General features: G+C 41.4%; 1 protein-coding gene across 2 annotated transcripts; it reads right to left on the bottom strand.

Moving 5' to 3' along the window:
- Nucleotides 1-10,039: 10,039 nt before the first annotated feature.
- On the bottom strand, nt 10,040-12,426 carry LOC147884806 (gibberellin receptor GID1C-like). 2 transcript variants are annotated; one of them, XM_087397630.1, is made up of 2 exons: nt 12,182-12,426; nt 10,040-11,823 (listed from the first exon to the last, which is right to left on the bottom strand). In XM_087397630.1, exons 1-2 carry the CDS (start codon nt 12,227-12,229, stop codon nt 10,771-10,773), a joined length of 1,101 nt encoding a protein of 366 aa, XP_087253756.1. In that variant the 5' UTR covers nt 12,230-12,426; the 3' UTR covers nt 10,040-10,770. The 2 variants fall into 2 exon arrangements, with proteins under 2 accessions (XP_087253756.1, XP_087253755.1); XM_087397629.1 differs by lacking the exon at nt 12,182-12,426 and adding an exon at nt 11,967-12,166.
- Nucleotides 12,427-25,879: the final 13,453 nt, after the last annotated feature.

Here is a 25,879-nt window from a genome sequence, read left to right as displayed (position 1 = left end):
ATTGGATGTGTTAATTGATATGGAATCAGTGGTGCACTCACACATGTAGGTCTTAGGATAGGAATGGGGAGGAATGCATGGCTATGCATTAATAAATGGTAGGCATAAAGCATCATAGGCTAAGGGTAGAATAATGGGGTATGCCCAAGGGATGGATCCCAAGAGGCATGAGAGGTTGTCACCTCTCGTACGCATAGAGTGTGTGCATGAGGCATTATGCATTCATATGTGGTATGTGGATTGTAGAAGCATTCTAGTAGTTGGTCATAGCAAAAATACACTCATGTGGGCACTCATTCCACCCCATTTGGAGGGCCAATGCTTCTAAAATTCTGCATCATTCTTTCACACATGTGCATCCTCCAACCGGATCATGACAACTTTTACCAATGGTGTAAGTTTATATACAATCGATACTAAAACTGCCACATTTACATAAGAGGTAAATGCCACCAACACATTTTGCAATGCTTTTGATTTGAGAGGTAAATTATCCTCTCATATCTTGAGCCCCATGCCAAGGCCTAGCCTATAGAGTAGTCCTTTGGCCCCTATGATCACAAGGCACAGGAGCTAGAGATCAGGTCCTACAGATGTAGCATAAATATTCTTGAGCTTGTCTAGGTTCTCCTTGGCTGAAGTAGCAAGGTCAAGTTGATGAAGCAATTTGTTGACCAACCTCACACCAATAAGTGCCACTACTTTGTCATCCCTAGTTGAAAGTGGTGCTAGTGAGTCTTCACCATGAGGATGGGGGTCCATAGTGTCAAACTAAGGTAGCAAAGGCAACAAGCTCAAATAGATAACCAGCAAATAAAGGAGCTTGTATAGGGCTCTAAAATGAATCAGCAGCTTGAGAAATTCTTGAATAAACGTGTCCACTGATTAGGTTCATGTGAATACACTAAAAGATTTGTTGGCATGATAATACACCCATATGAAGAATAAATGCATCCCAACCACTCAAGGCTCTTGGGAGATGATGAAGCTTATGCTATGAGAGAACATGGAGGAAAGAAAATGCACTTGCATGATCATAAGCTGAGATTGAGATTAAATCTTGAAGATCACAACAAATACAAAGAGGAACTGGGTACACCACAATAATAAAATGACCATACAAAAGTGCTAGGTTATATGGACAAGGAATTTAGAGAATAGCAAATGTATATCATCACCCAACCCTAAAAATACAACCTGAAAAGGACTAAACTTAGTAAAAAATGGTCTTTTGGCATCCATATCACTCTATGGTAGAGATCCTTGGGTTCTTTCAAAGAGAGGTGGCTTTTAATTTGAATGCGTGTCATTTTTGGTTTTGACATGCATGTAAATTAGAATTTGATTGTCAAAACAAAACATGCATGCTATCTATATCATATTGCATGCATTAAATTATGGAAATACATAAAATATTGTCTATCTGGCCAACAAAGCAGAGGGGGAGCAATCAAAAGGTGAGGGAAGCCAGAGAAGATGGAGGTGCTTGCCATCAAAATCTTTGCCAATTGAGCAACATGGTAGATGGAAAATAAGTGACTGTAGGCATGTAGAGATTTGAGCACGAGTGCGTGATATTTTAAGTGATGTATATATGGCAAGGAGCTTCACTGTGGGGATGTCATGTTATACTTCACAAAGATGTTATATTAGCACTTTGTGAAAGGAATTTCTGTTGATTTCTCTACCTTCAACGACAAATGGATCAGGCCTCGAACAGATGTCGCCATTACACAAGACATACTTTGGTGGGAGCATGAGATAATATGGAAGAGAAACTCCATATACTTCGAGAAGAAAATGAAGCTCATTTTGAACATAAAAAGGCAAATGATAGATGCTGTGGCCCACAACACGATGATGGCTCTCACACCACAATTGACAAGATTGACAAAATTCAACACACATCTACGACAAGCAACATAGAGCTGCTCTATAAGGGGTGTAGTCACATGAGACTAAGACAACAATTTGTTGTCATCCTACTAACCAACCATGGAAGCACATATGCATAACTGTGTCCTATTTGTCAAGTAGTTTTTGATGCATCTATCGGGTGTTATGTTACACCTTGCAACCATAGGTTTCATCATTTGCTTGTTATGAGCCATGCAAGCATGTAAGCTATTCCCACTTTGTCAAGTTGAGTTTTTAGCTTCTTTGTATATGATTTTTAAGATTGGCAATTTGATGCTTCCGTAATATTTCATGGCTCATAAGTCTTAAATCTTGTAAATAAAAAACTCTAGTAGTTGGCATCTTCTTGAATATATAATATCTTCATATTTCAATACATACTTGATTTCATAATATTGAAATGTCCTTAATAGTTACGAGAGAGAGAGAGAGAGAGAGAGAGAGAGAGGGGGGGGTGAGATAGAGAGAGGGGGAGAGAGAGAGAGAGAGAGAGAGAGAGAGAGAGAGAGAGAGAGAGAGAGAGAGAGGGGGCCGGGGGAGAGAGAGCGAGTGAGAGAGAGAGAGAGAGAGAGAGAGAGAGAGAGAGAGAGAGAGAGAGAGAGAGAGAGAGAGAGAGAGAGAGAGAGAGAGAGAGCCCATTTATCTCATTTTTCAAAACTTAACACTTCAAAGAGTTCAAAAATTTAGGCCCTAAAATTTAATTAAAAAGGCTACAAGGATCAAAGTCATCATCATCGTCCTCATCTTGCTCATTGTGCTCCCCATCAATATGGTTTCGTAGATCAATAAGGTCACCCTTCGCCTCATCTTCCTCATCATCCTTGTTGCTAATATCTTCTTCCTCGGCCTCCTCCTCAATTGTTTTAGAGGACAATGATGGCAACATCATTGATGGGAGGGAATCCTACTCCTCATATTGTGCATCCCTTAAGGTAGCTAACATTTTGTGATTACAATAAATATATATAAACTTCTCAGCTTGATCTTCTAGGAGTCTATTTCTTGAAGTGTTATGGACGTCATAGTAGCTAATCCCTGCTAAGCATGATGAATTTTATGGTTTTCAACCTCATGAGTGACTATCATGAGATGGAGATTGCACTATGTGTTTTGTGTTTTTAGAGGATGAATTTGGGCATGTTCTTGGATTCATCAACCTACATACATAGATGTATGTATGCATGTATATATGTATGTACTTAGTTGTAGTGACTCTAATTCCTCTTGCCATAGGAGTTGGAGCATGGTTGTGCCAAAATCCTCATGGCAAGTGTTATGGATGTCATAGTAGCTAATCCCTGCTATGCGTGATGGATTTTATGGTTTTCAACCTCATGAGTGACTATCATGAGATGGAGATTGCACTATGTGTTTTGTGTTTTTAGAGGATGAATTTGGGCATGTTCTTGGATTCATCAACCTACATGTATGCATGTATGTATATATGTATGTACTTAGTTGTAGTGACTCCAATTCCTCTTGCCATAGGAGTTGGAGCATGGTTGTGCCAATATCCTCATGGCAACTGGATGCAGGAGTTCACAACCGCCATTCATCATCCACAATTTTCATGCAGGTGGCTAGTGCATGTACATAAGCGTTAAGGTGATGTAAATAAGCCCTCCTTGCATCAATACTTAGTGAGCTCGTTGCATGATTTGCCTTATGAAAATATTATGAAAATAAGGTCTCCTTGCATTGATATTTGGTGAGCTCGTTGGATTGTACATGCCAAACATCTTGTGGTGGATAATATGCTCGAATTGCCTTATGGGAATCTTTCATGACACTAGGAACCTCTTGAGCTTTCATGTTCCACCACTCTGGATCAAGGAGGTACCCAACACTATGTAGCAAGCTTATATGAGCTTTCTCCCATGAGATTCTAAAGAAGTTCCATAGCTCCCTCCATTTAATTGTGTTGAAGGGTTTTGGTCATCTAAATAAAGTGGTGGATTTCTAGCAATGAGTGCTTGCTCTATATTCCAAAAGTGCTCTATATTCCATTGTAGCAATCTACCAACCTTTTTACAACTCTTTACATTGTCCATGACAATTTGCACAACTTTGTTTAGGCCTAGCTCCCTTATGGGTTTTGCCAAAATACTTGCTATGTAAACCCAACACTTTCTTTCAATTTTTGAATCAATGGGCTTATGAAATGCCTCTCTTCTTGGTGATACAATCATCACATTCAACAACGGGTGCCTTTTTATATTTATCCATCCATCTAAAACAATTACTCATGCTGTGTCATGCAAGAGTTGAAAAACACTTTGGTTGATGATGTATTTTTGCTCAACATATGCTTTGTCAAGAATAGTTGTCTGCATAGCATAATAATTAAGAGGTTTGAAACCTGGAATGTAAACCTAGACTGTACTACGCAATGCAATTCCATGCACTTACATGTCAACATTATCAACCATACTCAATTGGTAACCAGAATGCAAAATTGATCAACCAAGAATGCTCTGAGCCATCTCTAGATCCTAGGTTGAATACAGTCTACAATTGATGGTTGTCTCATGGTTTGATTTCCACCCCCACTACCAATTCTAGTTCTGCATGGTGTAGATGCTGGTGTTTCTTGATTCCTCAATTGAGGTATGGTTGCACCAACACTACTGAGATGGGGATAAGTAGTCTCACTACTTATTGGAGCTTGTGTGGTTAAAGTCTATTCATCTATTTAGATGAAGAGACTTTAATGTCTATTTTGTGCAATGTTGGAACCATCACTTATAACTTGGCAATATGTTCTTTTTCACCTTTTTGCACTTGACTATACTTTCTCTTAATTGTCGAGAAACTCCCACTACCCCAACACCTGTGCAAAGTCTAATGCATTTGTTTGAATAGTCAAGTAGGTGAAGCCTTATATGAGGGGCACCTCCATTTCTCACCTTATTACAATATTTGCATCTCCACTCGATTGCCAACTCCCATTCTAAACCAATAGAGTTATGTTTTTCACTCCTAGTATATTGTTCTCTCCTTTGTGTTCTAGCTATAGCTTGACTAGAACTCTCATCATTATGTGGGGAGGGTGTTGCATTATGTTGTGATTGTGGAGCTTCATTTCATTTTCATTGGCATTTAACAGCTCTAACCATAGTCTCAGCAACCACATTATGCATAGCATCAAGTGAGGCCTTTGTGCTATTAGCTTGAGTTGCAATCTTGGCCTCCTACTTCAAGCTCATTCTCTTGTTGTGCTTCCACTACCTACATGTTTATATCTTGTCTTTATATTTAAAGGCTGCAAGCTTTTCAAACCAAAAGAGCAAGACCATAAACTTGTATCGACACAATCTCTCCAAATCCAATTGTAGCCTCACACGAATATAAAGGCACTATTCCAATCCAAATAAATCTACAAAAAGAACCTCTTGAAAGTCTTGATACCTCACATAATCCCCTTTGCATTCATTGCCTTGCTGTTGTGGTTGACCCTTACCCCAATACACTACATATTGGAGCAGTCAACCACTTCAGCAAAATCACAATGACTCTCTCTCTCTCTCTCTCTTTCTCTCTCTCTCTCTCATCATGACTGGATTGTGGTGCACCTTACTTGAACGCACTAGGTCTAGGAGCTATGGGCTACAATGTTGCAAAATGAAGAGTGCTTATGGCTCTCACAAGCTTTCTATATGTAGAAATGAGCAAGAAACCCAAACAAAATTACAGATGGGAGAAGCATTGATACCATTGGTAACATTAGAAAAACCACTCATATTTAGACCTTTACCATCGATGCCAATATATATCCCACCGGTCCCACCAGTATAGACTATTACCATCGATTTCACTGTAATTATTGCTGGTAAAGTTTTTGATATCATCAATATATTTTTCCAGTTCATTGGATAAATTTTTCGGTTACCACATGATCACATTATTTTCATGCATTTTGGGAATGAAATTGATATTTGTGAATAATGGATTAATGGGAAAATGAAAAACGTAAACAAAATCCTTGCAAGTCAAATTTTATAGGATCAGATGACCATTCTTTTAAAAATATGTGATTGAATGTTTCCCTATGGAAGATGAGAATAAACTTTAACACAATTCAATCTGTCTAGATTACATATGAGAGAGAGAGAGAGAGAGAGAGAGAGAGAGAGAGAGAGAGAGAGAGAGAGAGAGAGAATCCCAAGTGCTCAAATAAGGAAAGAGCTATCTAAGACTACTCATGGGAGGGAAGACCTTTTGAAGACTACTCATGCGAGAGAAGTAGCTTAGAGAGAGAATTATGCTCAAGAGTCTATATAAGAAAGCATGTACATGAGGGAGAGAGAAGGATCATGGAAGAGGCTTGAGGAGATAAGGGCTACAATATCATGTGGCCTAATGGTATAAGACTTTTTAAACAAGGGAGAGGACTCCGTTTACAGGTATTTGATCATCCTCCATCACCCAGCTATGATTGTTGCCTTACATTCTTTTCCCCATTAATCACAGAAGCCATTATATTCCCATCCATGTTCTTTTTGGTTACATTTGACATGTGTCCCATCACAAGATCCTCATGAATCTTTTAGAATAGAAGTCAAGAGTCTTCTCACATGGAGCCCATAGGGACCCTCTATTTTTCATGTGCCAACATCCTCCATATTCCACGGAGGAATTCTAAAAGGATCACAGACTCCTACATAGAGGAAATCATCCATATTTCATAGAGGAATTCTAGAAGGATTCCTCTTAATTCCACATTGCTTCACATGCCTTCCAGATGCTTGGTCTCTCTTACATTATTGAGCATGCATGGACATGAGGCCACTTCTTTATATGACTTATTCTTCCTATTTTCTAAAATCCTTATAATATAATATTCACAAATAACTCTCACTCCACACCAAGGTATTTATAATTCACAAAGATGGTATTTACAATGATCCAGTCCACTCACGCTCTCAATCCTTTTCAATATCTTAGAAACTGAAAACTAAAAGAATAGTCACCAAGCCATCGCATGAATGAAAGATATCAAAATTTTATGTTACAATATTGTAAATATCTATTAGTAGCACAAACAAGGTAGTGCAACCACTATAGAGGTCCTAAATTGCCACATGGACAAATAAAGCTACTATGATCTTGATCTATCCTCATTAAGCTAAGCATTATTCCCTAACACACAAGGGCTAACTCCTAAAGCTAGCCTAAATGTGCCAAGAAGAACAATGGGTATTCAAGACCCTATGTGTGCTAGTAAATGCTTGGGGATGTGTGAATAACATCAATCTTGTATGAGATGTTGATAATATAAGATTGGGCGAAAGTGATTTATATGGGAATAGTCAATCAACTCATAATTTCCTTAATGTGAAGTTGCCCGCCCCATGTACTAGCTTCCAATACCATGTCGCTCCATCACATCTAGTACATAAGCCTTCCTACTTATACCTTGTGATAGCTTGTTGATTTGGTTGCCTCGTAAATGGTGTTGTGTTTTTTAGGTTGATTTGGTCTACTAGGACCTCCTCCTGATTAGTATTCAACATGAATCCTCCTCTACCAATTACAAACCCTAGATTATTTATTTGAAGACCATCCCTCTTCTTTCTAAAGTCTAGATTATCTCGACCTTATGCAAACCTTCCTCTATCACATGTCTTCTACTCTATTCCTAATAAGTTCTTTTAAAGTTTTTGATTAAAACGGCTTGAAAAAATGGTGAACAATAGAATCATGACTAACAGGTATAGCTTTTTGGAGTAAATTGTTAAGGTGGGAGCAAGAAAGAAGTGACCACGAAGGAGATTTGTAGGCAAGAGTTCCCATATATGCTCAACACCAAGCAATAGGATGCTTGAAGCAAATCACATGGAGAAAAACTACCACGGTTTGAATCCAAGCCCAAAACCAACACATAAAAGGATCATCATCATGCAAGAGGATCCTAGAAGATGCATAAGTGCTCGAAGAGAGAGAAATGGAGAGGGAGAAGGGATGCTGAAACTTGTCGAAAGAGGGACATAGGCTAAAACTTGCTAGGAGACAAGTCCTTGAACTGAGAGAGGAAAGGCCTTAATGGGCATCAAACTAATAAACAAGGGGACCATGTTACGTGTTATGCAGTATGGTTGCCTTAAAGCTTCTACTCTAGTGGTCTATTACTGGAAGGGATAAAAGAGAAAATCCAAATAAAGCTAGAAAGCGAAAAAGCAAAAAAGCTAAAATATAAAAGTCAAATAGCTACTTTTTTATTAAATTAACTCCTAGCCTTAATATTTATTGAGCCTAGAATCTTTTTAACAATTCTTAGTTGTCTTGTAAAAATTTTTTGCCAATTTTTTGCCCCATGATGCGTAAACACACCAAGCTCACCCCCAAAGCTAGTCTAAATGTGTATGGAAGAAAATGAATACTAAAGATTGCATGTATGAGTTTCTTTAAGTGAGTTCTTATGACATGACCACAACTTTTGGCTAGTTATCTTCTACTGCAAATCCTACACACCATGCATGCTAATCTTCAATATAGCTATTCCATATGGTCTTGTGACCTTCAATGTGACCAAAATCACATTTATGTGAATTTGGCATCTTACTATCTTCCATATGGTCGTTTGTTACTATCTCCAATATGGTCTTATCTTTACCATCTCTTGCATAGTTATACCATCTATAGAATGGTGATGGTTCTTGAGTATCCATGATTTCACATTCAATGGCATGATGTTGAATACCCATGATAGTCACATTCAGCTACATGCTATTGGAAGCTAGTACATGGACTGGACTTCACATCAATGAATTTATGAGTAGATTGACTACACCTTAGCAGGTCACCCTCCACCCAAATTAAACTATTGGCTGGCCATACGAGACTGATGATGACTTGCACACCCACATATGTCAATAGGAAGCAAATAAATGGACCTGAAATATCCATGAATAATCCATAAATGTAGTCCGTAAATAAGTAGGTCTGCGTAGAAAAACAAATAAACGGAAGTGAAATATCCATGAATAATCCATAAATGTAGTCCATAAATTTGTAGATCTATTGCAATTCACATCTCCATCTAAGGTTAGCAACAATCTAGGTTGAATTTCAGTCCCGCATGTGGATGTCATTCTGGTGGTGGCGACTGTACTCTAGCAATCTATATACCTTTGTAAGACTAGAATAAGTCCAATCATACAAATTTAGAATTTTTGTTGTTCTAAAGATCAAAAATCTACAAAGAAAATAAAAGAGAAAATGAAAGAGAAGAAAAAAGAGGTAAACAAAAACTTTTATAAAAAAAAAAAGGAAGACATATTTAGCAAGCAAAGCAACACTTATGTCGTCATCAGTGCCCAAGAGACTCCGCGGGTCTTTAGAAACCCAGTAAATGGAAGGGCCACCAAAACTATTGAGCAGTCAAAAGCAGTATGCACAGCCAATACTTTCAGGTAAAAGCACACCTTCCCATTTCATAAGAGGGGGCATTCCTAGCAGTAAAACAATACCCTCCTCTGCTGGCACAATGGCACGATGACAAACAGCATCCCATATAGGACAAGTGAGGGCACTATGCCTTTGTTCAGGAGCTTCCCTAGGATTAGGGATCTCCTAGAAAAGAACCTCAAGGTTTTCTGGGAAAAGCAGGTTTGGCAATGCAAGGTAATTACAGTGACCCAGAGCGAGGCTTTGCTGGTGCATGCCTTCTAAAATATCAAGCTGATCTGGCCATATGTTGGGAGCACAGGCTGATGGCCAGCCTGCATTGCAGGAAAGCAGACAGTTGAGGGTGGCGTGCAAATTGAAGTCTCCTTGCCCAAAAGTTTTGCTCTTGTGCCTAAGGCATATTTTGGACCAACTTATTAACTAAGCAGAGCATGCTACCTAGCAAGGGTGTGTCCTAAGGTGTATAGTGGTCATTAAAGCATTGCTGAGTTTTCTTCTTTGAAAAGAGGTTAGGACTTCTTCATTAATTTTGAGGCAGATTCTAATTACTCACAGATATGAAGAGTGTCCTCCGATGTGTCCAAGCCACCTTTGGCTCCGCTGCTGCATTGATTGCCCTGAATGTACTTACACGGGTATATTCCTCATTTTTAGTTTCCATGAGAATACGAAGTTCATGATATAAAAAATAGCATTGCGCTACAAATTTTCCCTTTATGCATGTACAGAGAAATTCATAAGCATTAGCAGTAAGACATACAGCAGCCATTTTGGACCTCTGTACAAGAAAATTGATAAACATTGAACTAGCAGTAAACTGTCTCACACTCAATATAATGTACACAGGTAGCTGTGCACATTCTCACACTAAATCTAATGCAGAGAGGTAGATTCCACACTCCTGTACAAAATACAGATTCAGTTCCAAACATGGAACGGAAGCTTATGAACAAAACCCAAGCCATTCAGCTGTTTGCAGACCCACTTACCCAGGCACCTGATTGCCTCGAGTGGGTATATAGAAATGCCTATAACCAGTTTCCCAGTACACTCCAAGTTTATAACTTCTGACAAATGGAGATCTAAAAGTTGCACATACCACAGACTGTTAAAAGTTGGGAGCATTGAAGGGGAAGAGAGGGAACTAGACTCTTAGCCGAGCAAAAAAGGAATGAAACTTTCACCATCTTCAAAAATCTACCATCTGTGCGAGAACACCGAGAGGAACTCGCTGACTGTTAAAAGGGATGGAGATTCCACTATCTTCGAGGGCAAGGGGAACTAGACTGTTAGCCCAGCGAAAAAGGGAGGTTCCAACAAATTTAAGTAAAAAGGAAGAAGGTTAAATCCTCAGCGGCAAAGTTCTGCGTTGACAGTTTTAAACCTCTACCCAGACAACCAAGGATTCTTCGGATAGAGATACTGTATACCAGTGCCGGAGATATGCTAGCGATGAGTGCCCAGGAAGTCGCGAAGCCTCTCGACTAGGGTGTAAAACAAGTCTGAATTTGGAAGAAGGAAGAAACCCATGGTGGCCTTCTCGAGGAACATTACCTGCACAGATTTCCCTGCCTGCTTGAGAGAGTGGACATAGTTGAGCTGCCAGTCTTGCAGTAGATCGAATCCCCCCACAAAGACGAGACAAGGCGGGAGATTGATATCCACTAAAGAGGGAGCACTTGAAGAAAAAGGATTGCAAGCTGGATGATCTCGATCTGCCCCAGGAGGTAGAAATGCTCGCCAGTACCAGTCTCGATCCTTCATGGTCACGAAATACTTTCCATCTAACAACCTTTCTGCAGGAGTTCTTATTTGCCCTCCGAACATTGGCATCAGGAGAATCGAGCCTGCAAGATTTAATCCCTCTTCCACGCCCCGAATCGCTACGTTGTGAGCGATGTTGCCTCCCGAGCTATCACCGGCAAGATAGCATCTGTGCAACGGATCGCAACCTAGAGGAAGGAGGCAAGACCTTCCCACAAAACTCTGCGCCCATCTCAGAGAAGCAAGACCATCCTCGTACGCACACGGATAAGGATGCTCGGGAGCACGCCTGAAATTTATTGATACGATCACAGCTCCACACATCCTTGCCAGCCTCCTACACATTGCGTCGTAAATGGCACTGTTGGCGGACGAATGGACAAAGCTTCCACCGTGGAAATAAATAAGCAACGGCTTCAGTTGAGGCTCGCCTTGCTCAGCCGGTTCTCTGATACCCTGCTGGTCTGGTTCTGCCCCTGTCTCTTGCTGCCCCTCTGCATTCCCTTGTCGCTGCGGTGTCTCCCATTCCCAGAATATACGACCCCAGACCCCTGTCGTCCTTTCGATCACAACATCCATAGATGCGACATTTTCTACAGGAATCGCGTTCGCCAGCACCTTCCTTTCCAAGAATTCCGCTAAATACCTATTGAAACTTCCATCCGGCCTACGAAGTAGATTATACGAGAGCTTGAAGTTGGATATGAGAACCCAAGTGCTCAAAGGGACTACGCCCTGGAAGCAACACAACGATTTTCGTCAACGCACTGGAATACACACATAATTCCAAAACCTCAGGGATTTGATAGCCGGATATGAGGGACGAAGAGGATTGGGTTCTTCATTAACATGATCAAATGATTATCCAAGTTGTTTACAAGTCTAGCCATGGCTGTTCTGGCCGATGTAGTGGATAGAAGGAATTTTATTGACTTTCGAGCAAATTCACGCCGAAGCAAAAACATCCACAGGAACGAATGCGTGGGTTCACCAGGGGTTTCCTTGAGCAAAAGCGATAACTCATTTGCGGACTCATTCATTACCAAGTACGTAGAGCATTTCAAATTCAGATAAAAGGGGGAGGAGAAACGACCTTGGAGTCTGGCGAAGCCATATCGAGAGCGGCTGGGGCCTGCAGCATGACCGGAGAGGGGATTCCACAGGGAGGGGGGGGGGGGGGAGAGGGCGGGGCAGAGAAAGGTGAGGCGAAGCTCAGAGATCGAGGGAGGAGGGAGGGATAAGGAGGCGGAAGGGAAGCTCAAAGCTCGAGGGAGAAGCCGACGAAGGGGAAGCCATAGCCAAAGCTCAGAGACCAAGAAGAAGAAGACGACGAAGGTGAAGCCATAGCCAAAGCTCAGAAACAAAAAATGAACAAGATGAAGAACAAAAGATGAAAGAGACGACAATTCGACGTGTGCATGGCGACAAAAAGATTGCAATAAATTAGAACGGACGTGTGCATGGAGACAAAAAAGAGGGCCCTTAGATTTACTAGCCTGCGTATTCCCACGTTGCTTGCGGGGGCAGTAGCCTGCGTTCGAACCTCTTGTGTTTAGAGTAGGCCGAGGACAGGGTGCCCGAAGTCTCGGTTGGGCTCTTGGTTGCCGGGGCGGTCGCTTGCGTTCGAACCTCCTGTGTGTAGAGTAGGCCCAGGATAGGACACGGTGCCCCTAAATCAAGCCAAACAGGTGGGTGAGTCAGTTGAAGCGATAAAAATAAGGGGCACACTCGTGCCTAGTGCACTGCTCCCAACTGGGGGCGTATAACTCCAGTTGATCCGCTTTTAAAGGGCCTCTAAATTAGAAACAGGCCTCTAAATTAGAAACTTTGCAGTAGCTAGAGCTCTGCCCCTAACGGGCAGTGCTAATAAAAATTTTCTAACCTCATGATCTTACTTTTCTAAGTAAAAAATGCCATCATAATACTTATTTTGTAGGCTTTGAAGACTCAAATGCCTAAGGTAGAGTCCTTAAGATACAAGCCACGAATGGAAAAACATTGTAATAAAGCCATCAAAAAATATATTTAATATATCCACATTTTGTAGTTGTAGTGGTGTAAAAATATATTGAATGTCCTTTTATTACAATTATAGCCCTTAAAAATATATTAAATGAGCAAACCAACGGCATACGGTAGGGCATCTGTCTACTGGAGTTGGTTGCCTATGTCTAAGTCTTGTTATGTGTAGTGTTGGTCCTATGCAGGGTGCCCCTCGTTGGACCATGGGTGGCTAGTTAAGGTGGGTGAGTCTTTAAAAAAAAAAGAGTACTAAATGTGAGTATTTTGTAATTATAGCCATTAAAAATATATGAAATGTTAGTTTTTATAAGCATTTCTTTAGAGTTGGTCTCCGTGCACTAGGGATCCTCAACAAGAACTTTGGAGATGGACAAAATCCCCACATGAACTGAGATTTCACCCAATTTAGCCTTTTTTGAAAGAGCTATTGATATAGATTAGGGATTTAGTGACACTTCTTATATTTTTGAATTAATGTCTATGTTATGTACATGATTGTTTGTACTGATGGAAGTGGTTGAGTGGTATGTTTGCAGTTGCCATTTTATTTTCTGCTAGATAAGATATTGTAAGGGATTTTGGAGTGGATCATTGTAAATACCATGTGTATGAATTATAAATGCCTTGGTATGGAGTAAGAAGTGATTGTAATATTATAGTGTGGGGGTTATAGAAAATAGGGAGAGTGTGTTATATAAAGAAGTGGACCTCATGTAGAGTTGGAGCGTTTCCACATGGAAAAGTGTGGAGGGGTGTGCTTTTAAAGAAGAGTCATCTAGTAGCCTCATGTAGAGTTGGAGCGTTTCACCATGTGGAGTTGGGGTTTTCCCCATGTGGAAAGTAGGAATCATCTAGAAGCCTTATATGGAAATGTGGGTCTTCACCATGTGAAAAGTAGGAATCATCTAGAAGCCTTGGAGGATTTCACCCTATGGAAAGGAACTAGGCTCTTATCTGTTGCTTAGTCAATGATGCTAGAGGATCTAAAAAGGTGACATGTTGGCTTATCTGATAAAGAATCTACAAGCAATAATTGTAAATGGGTGGAGGGTGAGAAAGTATCTATAAAAGAAGTCCTTCTCTCCCTTCTTCAAGAAGTCTTCAGATATTAGGCCACATGGTGCTATAGCTCTTGTCTCCTCAAGCATCTTCCATGAGGCTTCTCCCTCGCTCTTGTACATGCATTCTTCTAGAGACTATTGTGGAGTCCCTTACAAAAATCTAGAGGCAACTCTAGAGGCTATTGAGGTCCCCTAAAAATTATGTAGAGACTATTGAGGTCCCCTAAAAATTGTGTAGAGACCATTCCATACACTTTTGTGTAGAGACCATGTATAAATATATCTCAATGGGAAGACTTTCCCACAATTTGGGGCTTAGTCTTAAGTTCACCTTTGTGTTCATGTGCTTGATCTATTGGCATCCATGCTCCCTTAGACTATCAACATGTTCTAGCAAGCTCTCATCCTTGCAAGACATACTCTTACACTCCCTCCTCCTTCCTTCTCCTCCTCCTCCTTTCTCCTCCTCCCTCCTCCTCCTCCTCCTCCCTTCCTCCTCCTCCTACTTCTCCTCCTCCCTCCTCCCCCTCCCTCCTCCTCCCTCCTCCCTCCTCCCTCCTCCCTCCTCCTCCTCCCTTCTCCTCCTCCTCCTCCCTCCTCCTCCCTCCTCCTCACCCTTGTTCACTCCTGCTCAACCCTTAACCCCATGAATTTGTGAAAGAGACTAGCTCTCTACTTCTTAACCTTGAGCTCATCCTAAACCCCACAACCCTCTCTCAACCTTAAAACCCTAGTTAGATTTTTCAAGTTAGCTCAATATTAAACCATATCTAGCTCAACTGTAGTGCTACCAACTAGTGGTAGGTAAACTACCCACCATAGTTAACCATAGGCATGTTAACTAAACCCAATTTAGCTAGGTACAACTAAACCATATTTAGCTCCACTAAACCATAGGTAGTGCAAACAAACCATAGTTACTTAAACTAACCCAACAAAATTGACCATAGTTAGGTTAGTTAAACCTAATCTAGCTAGGTAGAGATAGGTTAGGTTAACTTTAACCCTTCAAACACCCCCCTATGGCCCCCCTAGCCCCACCCCACCTCCCCTTCCCCCTTCCCCCAAAAAAGTTGGAGCCTTTGTTCAAATTTCTTAAAAATTGACCCTTCTGTCAAGGCCCCCTAACTTGGTCATTTGGAGCCCAAATTGAAACCCCATTTGAACCTAGATTTCACACGAGAAAAAATCTAGTCTCTAGGAGCTTTACTAGGCCCATTTTCCATCATTAAATCTCCATTAAATTTTTAGCATTAGGCATTTATTTTGCCTGGTGGCTTCTACATTTTTGCTAAGTTTTTGGTCAACAGAGGTCAAAATCCAGATTTGAATTCACAATAGTTTGCATCACCTTGGAGACCACACCTTTGCACCATTTATGCATTTATGATAAAAAAGAAATCTAGAACTTGTCCATTTCTGAGAACTTTCTTGTGGTCTCAATGCCCTTTACCAATTTAAACTCTATCCCTTAATGCCCTCTAACAATTTAACCTCTCACCCTCCAGTAGCATTATGGCAAATCGATGACATAATGGAGGAGAGGTACATGAACATGTAGATGCAGGCCAACATTCTATTCAACCAATAGTACAACAATGCCATCAACAATAAGAGGAGCCATTTTGGAAAACTAAAAATACCAAAATAAAATGTAAGAGGAGATTTTGAAATATTCCACCAAGTCCTTGACATAGCATGCCATGCCAGTGGGGACCAATCTAATGACACAAAAGCAAATTTCTTTTGGCTTGAATTAATGAGGCCTCTAAATGGTATCTTGAGCTTCTTATTGAGGAAAGAGATACATGGGACCCGTTAAAGATAGTGTAAATTGCATTATCTACATAGGGCATAAGGACAAGCCCTAACCCTAACCCGAACCCTAAGGGGTTCACATGTATATCTTCATGTTCATTATCAATACACTTAGTGTACATGTAGCTATATCGTGTGCATTCCTCTCTCTCTCCCTCTCTCACTTCCGCTATCATGGTATCAGAGCTAATGGTGCTGCCACTCCCTTCATGAGCGTCAAGCCCACCTTTCGTGAGGCATCCTCCATTGAGAAAGTTTTCATGAGAGAGACTGTAAGCCCTTGCTTCCATCAAGGTGTTAAGCCCTTTGCTCCCATTAAGGAACAAGCACTCTCATTGAGGCATCTTCATTCCATCTTTAGCTCTTCACATAGAGCTCATCCTAATCTTCGTTTTGAGGTAGAAAGCATCCGATTTCAACATTCGGAGCTTTAGATATGTTCATTTTCATAATGAGGTTCTTGCTTGAGTGTTCTATGAGAAAGAGACTCTGTTTTCTAATTTTATGAGAGAAAGAGAGAAATAAAGTTCTCATTCTAAAAGTGGTTGAGAGAGATTTGAGTTCAAAATTTGAGAAAGAAAGACATAGCATTTCTCCGAGGACCTGTGAGATTTTGATTGAGAGAAAAGTGCCATAGCTTCTCACCCAAACAGTAGCTCCATCAGCTTAGTCAACAAATCACATTCAATGAATTCAGCCAACAGAGCAAAAACATGGAGTGGCCTACAGCCCATCCAGGGCGACTCCTCGATGCAACCACAACTACAAGCCCACAACACCAGCTCCTAGTCTGCATCGACCTCAACAACGAGCATCGGCTGTCTTCTGCTCTAATGCTTAGCAATGGGTAATGCCTCCACACTTTGAACTATAGCACTGCACTTTAAAGATCCACGCTCACGACCAACAAGAGAGTCCTTGAGAGCTAGTTCAACCTTCAACACGGTTTGCAACACGTTCAATGCTTTGATATCCCTCCTCAACTACGCCCATAATAGAGTGCCTCACATAGGCTCTTCTACTCATGACTCCTTTGCTCCAACTGGCTCAACGCCTACGGGCACACCTCTACAAATGGAGCACGAGAGTAATATCTCCAACGATACACAACCAACGCCATCGACCTGGCAGTGCAATAGTTGGATGGGCTCTAAACAAGATTGACTACTGCAAGGCATCAACACCAGCAAGTATGCATTTCCAACAGCAACTAAAGCAACCTATGGCTCTACTACATAGCCGGCTTCTATGACTCAAAAGGCCAAAGGCCCATGCCCTCAATGGATAGCTTAGGTAGATCAGCAAAGCGACGAAGTTCCATGCCTCCTCGATGCCACTTGCAGCAACGTGTACGCTTCATCAATAGCCAATGCCTCCAAAAAGGCTCGTGCGACATCAACTAAGACAGCCTCTACATGGCTAATCAGCCTCGACTAAACACATGGGCAATTGAAGCATGCAGTCCTTCATAGCCCCAGCCCACCTCTAATGGTGGCTCTTGGAAATTATCCTAACACAGCTTCCATGCAAGTGACCTACAGCAAAGCATGAGCTCGAAACCTCAAACGCAATGCCTTAGCCTCCTACACGGCTGAACGGCTCCTCACAACAGGTCCAACGAGCACCATCTTTTAGACTACTCACCTCAACGAAGGATGCCAAGCAACGTGCTCTACATACAGAGACCATGAACAACTTCTCCACCATCATGATTCCTTCAGGCTCCATAGGTACATAGATTCTTTGCTGACAGACCAAACAACATGGGCAATTTACAACGCTGCCTCCTCCATTGACGACCTATGACATGTCCAATGAGCACAGTGTTGAAGAAGACATAATCTTTTAAGATTTCGTTAGAATCCTTAGATTTTGACCTATATTTGAAGCTTGGCTCATAGGCTACCACATGGTAGCCTTATTCTAACTATCATGTGGATAATCTACCACTCAAGCAGTCCATGTCATCAGTTGACAGCTTAGACCACCATGTCAGCAAGACCACCATATCACTCAAGTTTGCTTAACCATAGTTAGGCCTTGAAGGCCACGTAATGCCATGTCACTGGCCACTTCAGTAGTGACACCTCATCATGCAGTGCCCAGTCAATAGCATAATCAGCCTACAATAACACCTCACTAGTGACACCTCATCATACAGTGGCTAGTCAACATCATTATTAGCCTACCATGTCAAGAGTGCTAGCCAAGCACACAGCCTCTTCACAGGCACACAATGCATTTGGCATCTGACCACCACTTTTCCACATTACCCTCTAGCACACCTCATCACTTTGATCACCTTCTTGGGATCAAAGTTTGGCCTATCCTTTTGATGGCCGTATCTTTTGATCCAGCGGGAATTTTGTAGAGCTGTAAAAAGAAAAAATGATTGCTAAATTGTGCTCTATGCACCTATCACCGCAAATCTCACAACTAACATTTCCATAGGTCAGCATCATTGCATCCTCATCATCAAAACCACCTCCTTGAAGCATACCCAACACTTAAAATGAATTAAAGATAAAATTCATTTGCTGCATTTTGTGATTCGACGCGTGTAGTCTAGCTATAGACTAGCACCACCATAGAGGAGATCCAACTCCACCAAGCCAAGTAAGCCATTGCCACATTACTCGATTAGTTCCCAGTAGTGCCAGTCCCATGCGGTTCTATCATCGGTGTACACATTCACACATTTGACAATAGTTCAGTACCCTTGGCATTTGCCACTTCAACACCTCAGTGTGACACTTGGAAAAGATCTTCCTCGGATTCAGGATTGTTGCACCTTTGCACGCACATATGCCACCCATGTACAATCACATTTGTTGACTATTTTTGGCATTAGTTCCTACACATACACATGAGCCTTGTACAACCTCTTAGCTACTCCTGACACACAGTTGTCATCATTTGATTATAGGCTTGATCCTTGGCATACTCAGTTCTCACATGACTTGGTTTTGACCGTTCACCAGACCGGCTCTAGCATGGAGTTATTCTCATCACACAATTAATGATACACCAGTCAAGCGATAGCAGGCACCAACAGAGCAATGTGTGAATCTTGAAGGGAATTCTATGGTAGTGTAACTCATAGAGACAAAGAGGCAAAAGCAGCATGGGCTTGTTTTTGGTTACAATAGACAGTGTTCACGATTGCTGTTTTTTTCCTTAAACTTTTGAACAGTCACTTTGCAATGCAAATATATTCTCACCATTGCTAAATTGAGCTCTGAGGTGAACAAAAAAGTTGGAAATTTTTGGATGAGCTACAACTTTGTTTTTGGAAACAAATTGATCTGGTATATGTAGCAAAACTTAGGAAGGCTGCAAAATAGTAAAAAGTTGTTTGCCACTGTTTGAGACCAAGCCTTGCAGGAAATTGCAAAAATTTCTGGACAGCAGTTTTGCAGCTTGGATATCTCTCAATCCTTGAGGATTTGTAGTCTGACTTCAACTGGAGAGTTATAGAGCTGTGAATAAGCTACCACTTTGCTTTTGAAAGAACATCAATATGAGATTTGTAGAAAATGTATACCATCTACGATACAGTTAAAAGTGCTATTGTTACACCAAGAAAAATTGCTAGTGGTATGCATAAATGGCATATAACCTAATTTGAGCATCAGAATGCATCGATAAGTTATGAAATGCATATGTTGGTGAGAAGGAGTAAAATCGTAGTCCAATCAACTTACATCTAGTCACCTTGCAAATTAAGCTGCCACATCACTTCAGTGCCACATTAGTAGCAGATATGTCTGCTTGCTACATCAGTAGGTGACACATCAACAACTTGCCACCTCAGCTTGCCAACTCAACTGCCACCTAGTGCTATGTGGCATAGCCCCCCGGCTAGGCACACAGTGCATTTGGCATGTAACCTCACACTGCCACATCATCACATGTGCCACATCATCATTTGCTATCTCCCTTGGACAAAGTTTGGCACATATTTCAAATGGCCATAACTTTTGATCCAGAGGAAATTTTGAGGTGCTCCAAAAACAAAAAATGATTGCAGATTGTGCTCTATGCAGTGAGCACCTTAGATATGCCTTCTAACTTTCCCATAGGTCAGCATCATCCAATCCTCTTCATCAAAACCATCTCCTGATCCATTGTAACCACCCAAGACATAAAATGAACGAACTAAAATTCATTTTACTGCATTTAATGCTTTGACGTGTAGTCTAGCTATAGACTAGCACAGCTATAGACGAGATTGAACTCCACCAAGCCAAGTAAGCCATTGTCATATCACTCGATGAGTTCCCAGAAGCGTAAGTCCCATTGGATCTATCATCGGTGTACACATTCACACACCTAACACCATGTCAGTCTCTTAGCATTCGATAGTTTAGCACATTATGTGAGACTTGGCAAAGTAATCTGCCTCTCAGATTCAAGATTGTTGCATACATCTTGCACACACATGCCACCCATGTAAAGTCACACATTGTTGACTATTTTTTGGCATTAGCTCTTATATCCATCATTGGTTCTTAAATTGGCTATCCCAACACACAGTTGTCACCATTATGTTACAGGCTTGATCATTGGCATACATATGTTTGCACATGACTTGGTTTTGATAGTTTAGCGTAAGCCCCTAGCGGTAGCTCGAGCATAAGACCTCAATGGTAGCTTTCACACAGTGTTCTCATGGGTAGACACTCTCATTGGTACATGGGTAAGCCTCTAGCATAGAGCACGAGGTTGTCTCCATTATTCACATCACATAGTTAGTCATGACTCTGGGTGAGATCCAGGAGTGGAAAGAAATCTTGTGAGGATTCATGTGATAGGAATCCTTCTCTTTAGACATTCTCTTTAGACAGAGAGGGAGATAGAGAGTTTTCTTCATTCCTACTGACTCTATTCATTTTGAGAGAGACACAGAGAGGTTTCATCTCTTCTATTGTGATTTGGTGTATTGTCTGAGGTTTAGAGGATTTTAGTCTCTTTCCTCTGAGTAAGAGAGAGCTCAAGGCGGCTGTAGCGACCCAAGCAGACTCACACGACTACCACAGACTTCTAGCAAGCTCGCTGCTCTGACGTTCGTAATGACCTACAGCTACGCATGCGACCTATCTAGCCAACTTCTCTACAAGCTCCATCTACGACCTTTGCACTCTACAGGAGCGACTTCATGCAAAGCACAGAAGCAGTGGACTCCTATGCCAGTCGCCTCCATCGATGGAATCCATAGTATCTGCTCCCCAGCCAGACTCTCGGCTCTGCTTCAGCCCGTCAGAGCTAGTGCCCACAATGCCACGCTCTAGCCTAGACACACAACACAATTATAGAGCCGCTAGAGCAAACATGGCTCTACTCTAGCAGCACAATGGCTCCAATGTGTAGCAGCCAACAGACTCTGCTTCCAAGGTCTCCAAATCAGCACTACTAATAAACTATAGCCACGAACGTCAAGCTATCTCGTCACGGCTCGCCCCACGACTCTTTCAGCGTGCTCGAATGACACCAGCACAGCCACAAAGGACCGGCCTCACAACAAGCGGCTCACCTCACAGGTGCATCAACATCTTCCCATAGCTGCCCGATGACTCAGGTAGCCCATGCTCCATGGGCAACCTCTAGCGAGCCACGCTCCATAGGCAACCGGCCAGCTCCCTCGCTACTACAAGTGCCGCTCCTCAACAGATCCAACAGCCGCAAGATGTGTAGCCCGTCTCCATACTGCAACAATGACTCAGCACAGCAGCTATGCCTCACAGCTGTGCCTCGCCATACTCCAAGCACACAAGGCAGCCGACGACCATCCACAAGCCACTTTGATGAGGTCTACAATGACTCTAAGACCCCCAACCACCTACGTGCCTCCACGACCAACAAGGACGTCTCAATAGCTTCAATGGAAGATGCTCCCACGGATGGGCATAGGCACATGAACCTGAACCATAGCAGTGCCATCTCTATTTTCTTGACTCAGTGTTTCTGGCTCCCAATTTTCCATGTCGCATGCCTGCAAAATGACACGTGGCCCTCATTAGCTTGATCCTATCCTCCACATGGTAGTCCAGCTACCACCTCAGCATTTATTTGCCACGTTATCACTTGCCACATAGGCAAGTCTAGTCATTAGTACCATGTCATCAGAAACCTGCAAGTGCCACATCCACACTCGACCCTGGCAATCAAAGTCAAAGGCCATTTCATCTTATTCTGACATGTCAGCATAGCCATGTCACCTTGACACCTCAACTGACATGTGGCATCCATGTCATCACTACCACCTCAACAGGCCCAATCACCTGCCACCTCAATTGCCCAGTCAGTAGTGCTAGCTAGGCAGTCTGACCTCCTGCCAGGAACACTTGGCATCCTGCATGTGCACCTACCTGCCACATCATCACATAGTGCCTTAGAGGCATTTTTGCATGTGACCCCTGACTACCACATCATCATTGAGCACTTTCGCACTCCTTTTGCCCCTCCACCTAGATCAAGTCATATCTTGTGATCCAGGAAGAATTTGAGGGCGCTCCAAAAAGGAAAATCGCTCGATTTTTTGTGCTCTACACATCGTCACATCATGCACACATTTTGGTGCAAGTATCACTTAGTTTTGAGCCTCGCCAACAAATCCACTTCCTGCACGCACATCAGCCTCTACATCGATGCATCTGACCTAGCACATAAAAAGAACCAAAGAAAAAGAAATTATTTGTTGTTCTTTTCTTTGATCGACGGTTGGTATAGATCTAGATCAGAGTAGACTAGATCTCCATAGTGGAGACATTTTGAATTTCTCCAAGTTGCCAATCTAAGCCATGCCCAAAATTCCTGACTAGTTCCTCCCTATGCTCACATATGGTTTCACATCATCACATTACCTGAAACCTGATGCTCATCAGTACAATGAGTAGGCTTCAGAGTGTTTATAGACATTACTGATTGATCAGTGGGAAAATACCACATGATTTTATTTCACACACACATGCCATCATTGTAAAGCCATTTGGCTATTTCATGGCATTGTGTACTTTATTCCAGCCTTGTAAGGCATCATTTGCCACAAGCCTTGTAACAGATCAAAATATATATCATAGTTCTACCTTCACCACCGCTAGCTTAGCACTTGCCACGGTTTATGTTTCGCACTTGATTCATATAGTGATTTCACAGACACTTTGAGTACATTTCTTGCACCATGTCTACGACTAGCAACCTCAATCTGGAGGCATCTGCTAAGCTAGACAACTCCAATTATAGCACATGGAAATACCGAATGGAGAACATTCCTGTACTTTAGGACAAATGGGAGTATGTCAATGGATCTACACCTAGACCATTGGATGATCCAGCTAGTAGTAGCTCTACTCCAACTATTGTCATAGCACCATCAATGGGATCTACAGTGGGATCTCTAGCTAGACCAACAGTTTCTGCATCTGTTGTAGATCCTGCCATTGCTCGAGCACAAGCAGAATGGGACAAAAAAGACAAGTATGCATGCATATCATCTGATCAAGTAGAATGTGCAAGAGGTCATGCTAGGACAACTAAACGCCGTTAGGACATCGAAAAAAGCATGGGATATGTTCGCATCTCTCTATGAGTCCAAGAACACTTCTAGGATTCTCACACTGAGAAACTAGATCAACCAGAGTTTCCACAACAACAGTGAAACCGGGCATGCTTATGTACTCGAGATCAAAGACTACAACAATCAACTTGCAGCAGTAGTAGGAGAGACCAACTATTATACATCAAAGAAAAAAAGCGAGATTTAAAATTGACAGTGTGTGATTAACGGGCATGTTATCTATCTCTTTGCTTGTATAGAGCATTACCTTAGTTAGCAACCTCCATTCCCTTATATTTTCTAGAATAGTAGTGGTCAGATCACCCAAGTTTTTTTCCTTAAGATACCATTAGCACCCAGGATGGCTTCTTAAAGAGCAAGATGAGATAAACAACGTACATGGGATAGGCCTAGCAACATGGAAATAGTTAGCGAACCAATAGTTTGTTGATGATACCAATTTAATTACAAGAAATACCACATAGGTTGTTAAGGTGTCTTAGATTGTTTGAGTATTTTCTACAAGATGTTTAGCTTTATTATAAATCATTAAAAGAAATGCTATTCCACTCTCATGGATGAGGACCAAGATGTCTTCAGACAACTCGGCTGTTAGAGGATTCCCAATGGCACTATGGTCAAACTGCTAGGTATCCCAATGAGGTTTGAGGTGCTCATGAAAAATAGGTGGGATTGGTTCCTAGATAGATTTAAGATAAATATTGAAACGTGGAGAAGATTCCAAGAAAATATGTCAGGGGGAAGGATGGTACTAAATCAGTGCACCTACCCGATGGTGGCCATTCTCTATCTTCTAGTAGCTAATGCTCCTCTAAAATTAGCTTAGGGAAGTCTAGTAAATTGTGTATATCCTTCTCATGGGGTGGGGATAGCAATAGAAAGAGAATATCCAAAGTCATATGGTCCTTATTTATTATAAGAACAAAAAAGTAAGATAGGGTAACTCACTCTAGAAATCTTTCTAACATGCCTATGAAGATTTGACAAGTTGGGTCACTTTTCCTAGTAAAGGGGCTTTCATGAGTCTTGACTCTATCTAGGTATCATTTATGTTTAAGAGAAGCCTCTCAACATCAATGATATGGTTAAATCCAACTTGCTCTTAAAGAAGGGTCTAAAATTTTGGGGCCAACTATTAAAAAGAATTTAGGTTGGTCTAAGGGTGGCAAGAAATTAGAAAAGAGTTTAGGCTCTCTAATTAAGAGCAAGCAAGTCTAGTTATGGGCAGGATTGAATGCTAGTCTATAAACATTCAGTGGAAAGGGGAATCCTCGTATACAGAAAAGAATTCAATTGGGTAGGGGCTCATCATTTCTTTCCATCCCCACTTTCTCAATTAACATTAATGAGGTCGCCAAAGTGTGGAACATTAGATTGGAAAATGGTAGACAACAAACACTACTAGAACAATGAATTTTCCAAAGATATGGGTCAAATCAATTTCAAAGAAAATGTTAACTCTTCTTTGGCTCATCCTTCACAAATTATGTGGACTAATTGTCGAGTTCAAAAAAAAAAGTGAACTAAATAGTTGAGTGCATAGTTTAGTTAACACTACTATTGACTTCACACTACTTTTGAGATAGCACCACTTTTCTTACCACTATTCATGATATTATTGAGTCATACGAGGTTATTTCTTTAAGGTAGGGCCTGGTTTTTACAATCATCTTGGTATTTTATTTCCTCAATAGAGGAGGTAAGTGAGGGGAAAGCAATTTAATATCTTCTTTTGGTTGATACATTTAAATAATTACTGACTGAAAAAACACAGACATTGATCCAAAACTAAAGTTTGTATGGAAGAAATAGTGTTACCTTAGACCTTAGTCAAAGTAGCCTCCTTTGACTTAGTATTTAATTACAGATAGTGTATCCACATATGTCCATTTTTCCCATAGATAAAGGAGCAACTCTCCTTCAAAACCTAAAAGGTTTGCTCCACTTTCTTAATGTGTTTTGGAGTTGCTTCACCTGTCATGTAGAGTCTGTGAGTGAGCTTGATGCTTAAGCATGTACATACTAGATCCTCTGTGTGTGACACCCAAGATAGAGGGCTTTTGATTCACCTACCACCTATTGAATACACCTACTAGTCGTCCATGTTTTCCATTGAAATTCATTCTTTATTTTATCATGCCCAACCTCCAAGATGCTACTAGAACCCTCAACCCTAATGCTTGCCACTTGGGACCTAATTGAGTGCCATTTTTCGGCCCCACCACAATTAGGGCTCTAGGTTGAAATCCATACATCATCATGAATGTACTAAAACTTGTCATTGATGCAGTGTAGAACAAGCCTAAGCAGTTAT

This window comes from Dipteris shenzhenensis, chromosome 26 (genome assembly GCF_047967505.1).
Source record: "Dipteris shenzhenensis isolate YYH24624 ecotype China chromosome 26, Dip_SZ_1.0, whole genome shotgun sequence".
NCBI classification, from domain to species: domain Eukaryota; kingdom Viridiplantae; phylum Streptophyta; class Polypodiopsida; order Gleicheniales; family Dipteridaceae; genus Dipteris; species Dipteris shenzhenensis.
This window is presented reverse-complemented; position numbering and strand designations above follow the sequence as displayed.

Excerpts from the sequence above, each read along its gene's own strand:
- LOC147884806 (XM_087397629.1), bottom strand. The coding sequence starts at position 12,128 with ATGAATGAGTCCGCAAATGAGTTATCGCTTTTGCTCAAGGAAACCCCT. Across the intron at positions 11,824-11,966 it reads GAACAGCCATGGCTAGACTT|GGCGTAGTCCCTTTGAGCAC; the intron begins GTAAACAACTTG and ends TGTTGCTTCCAG.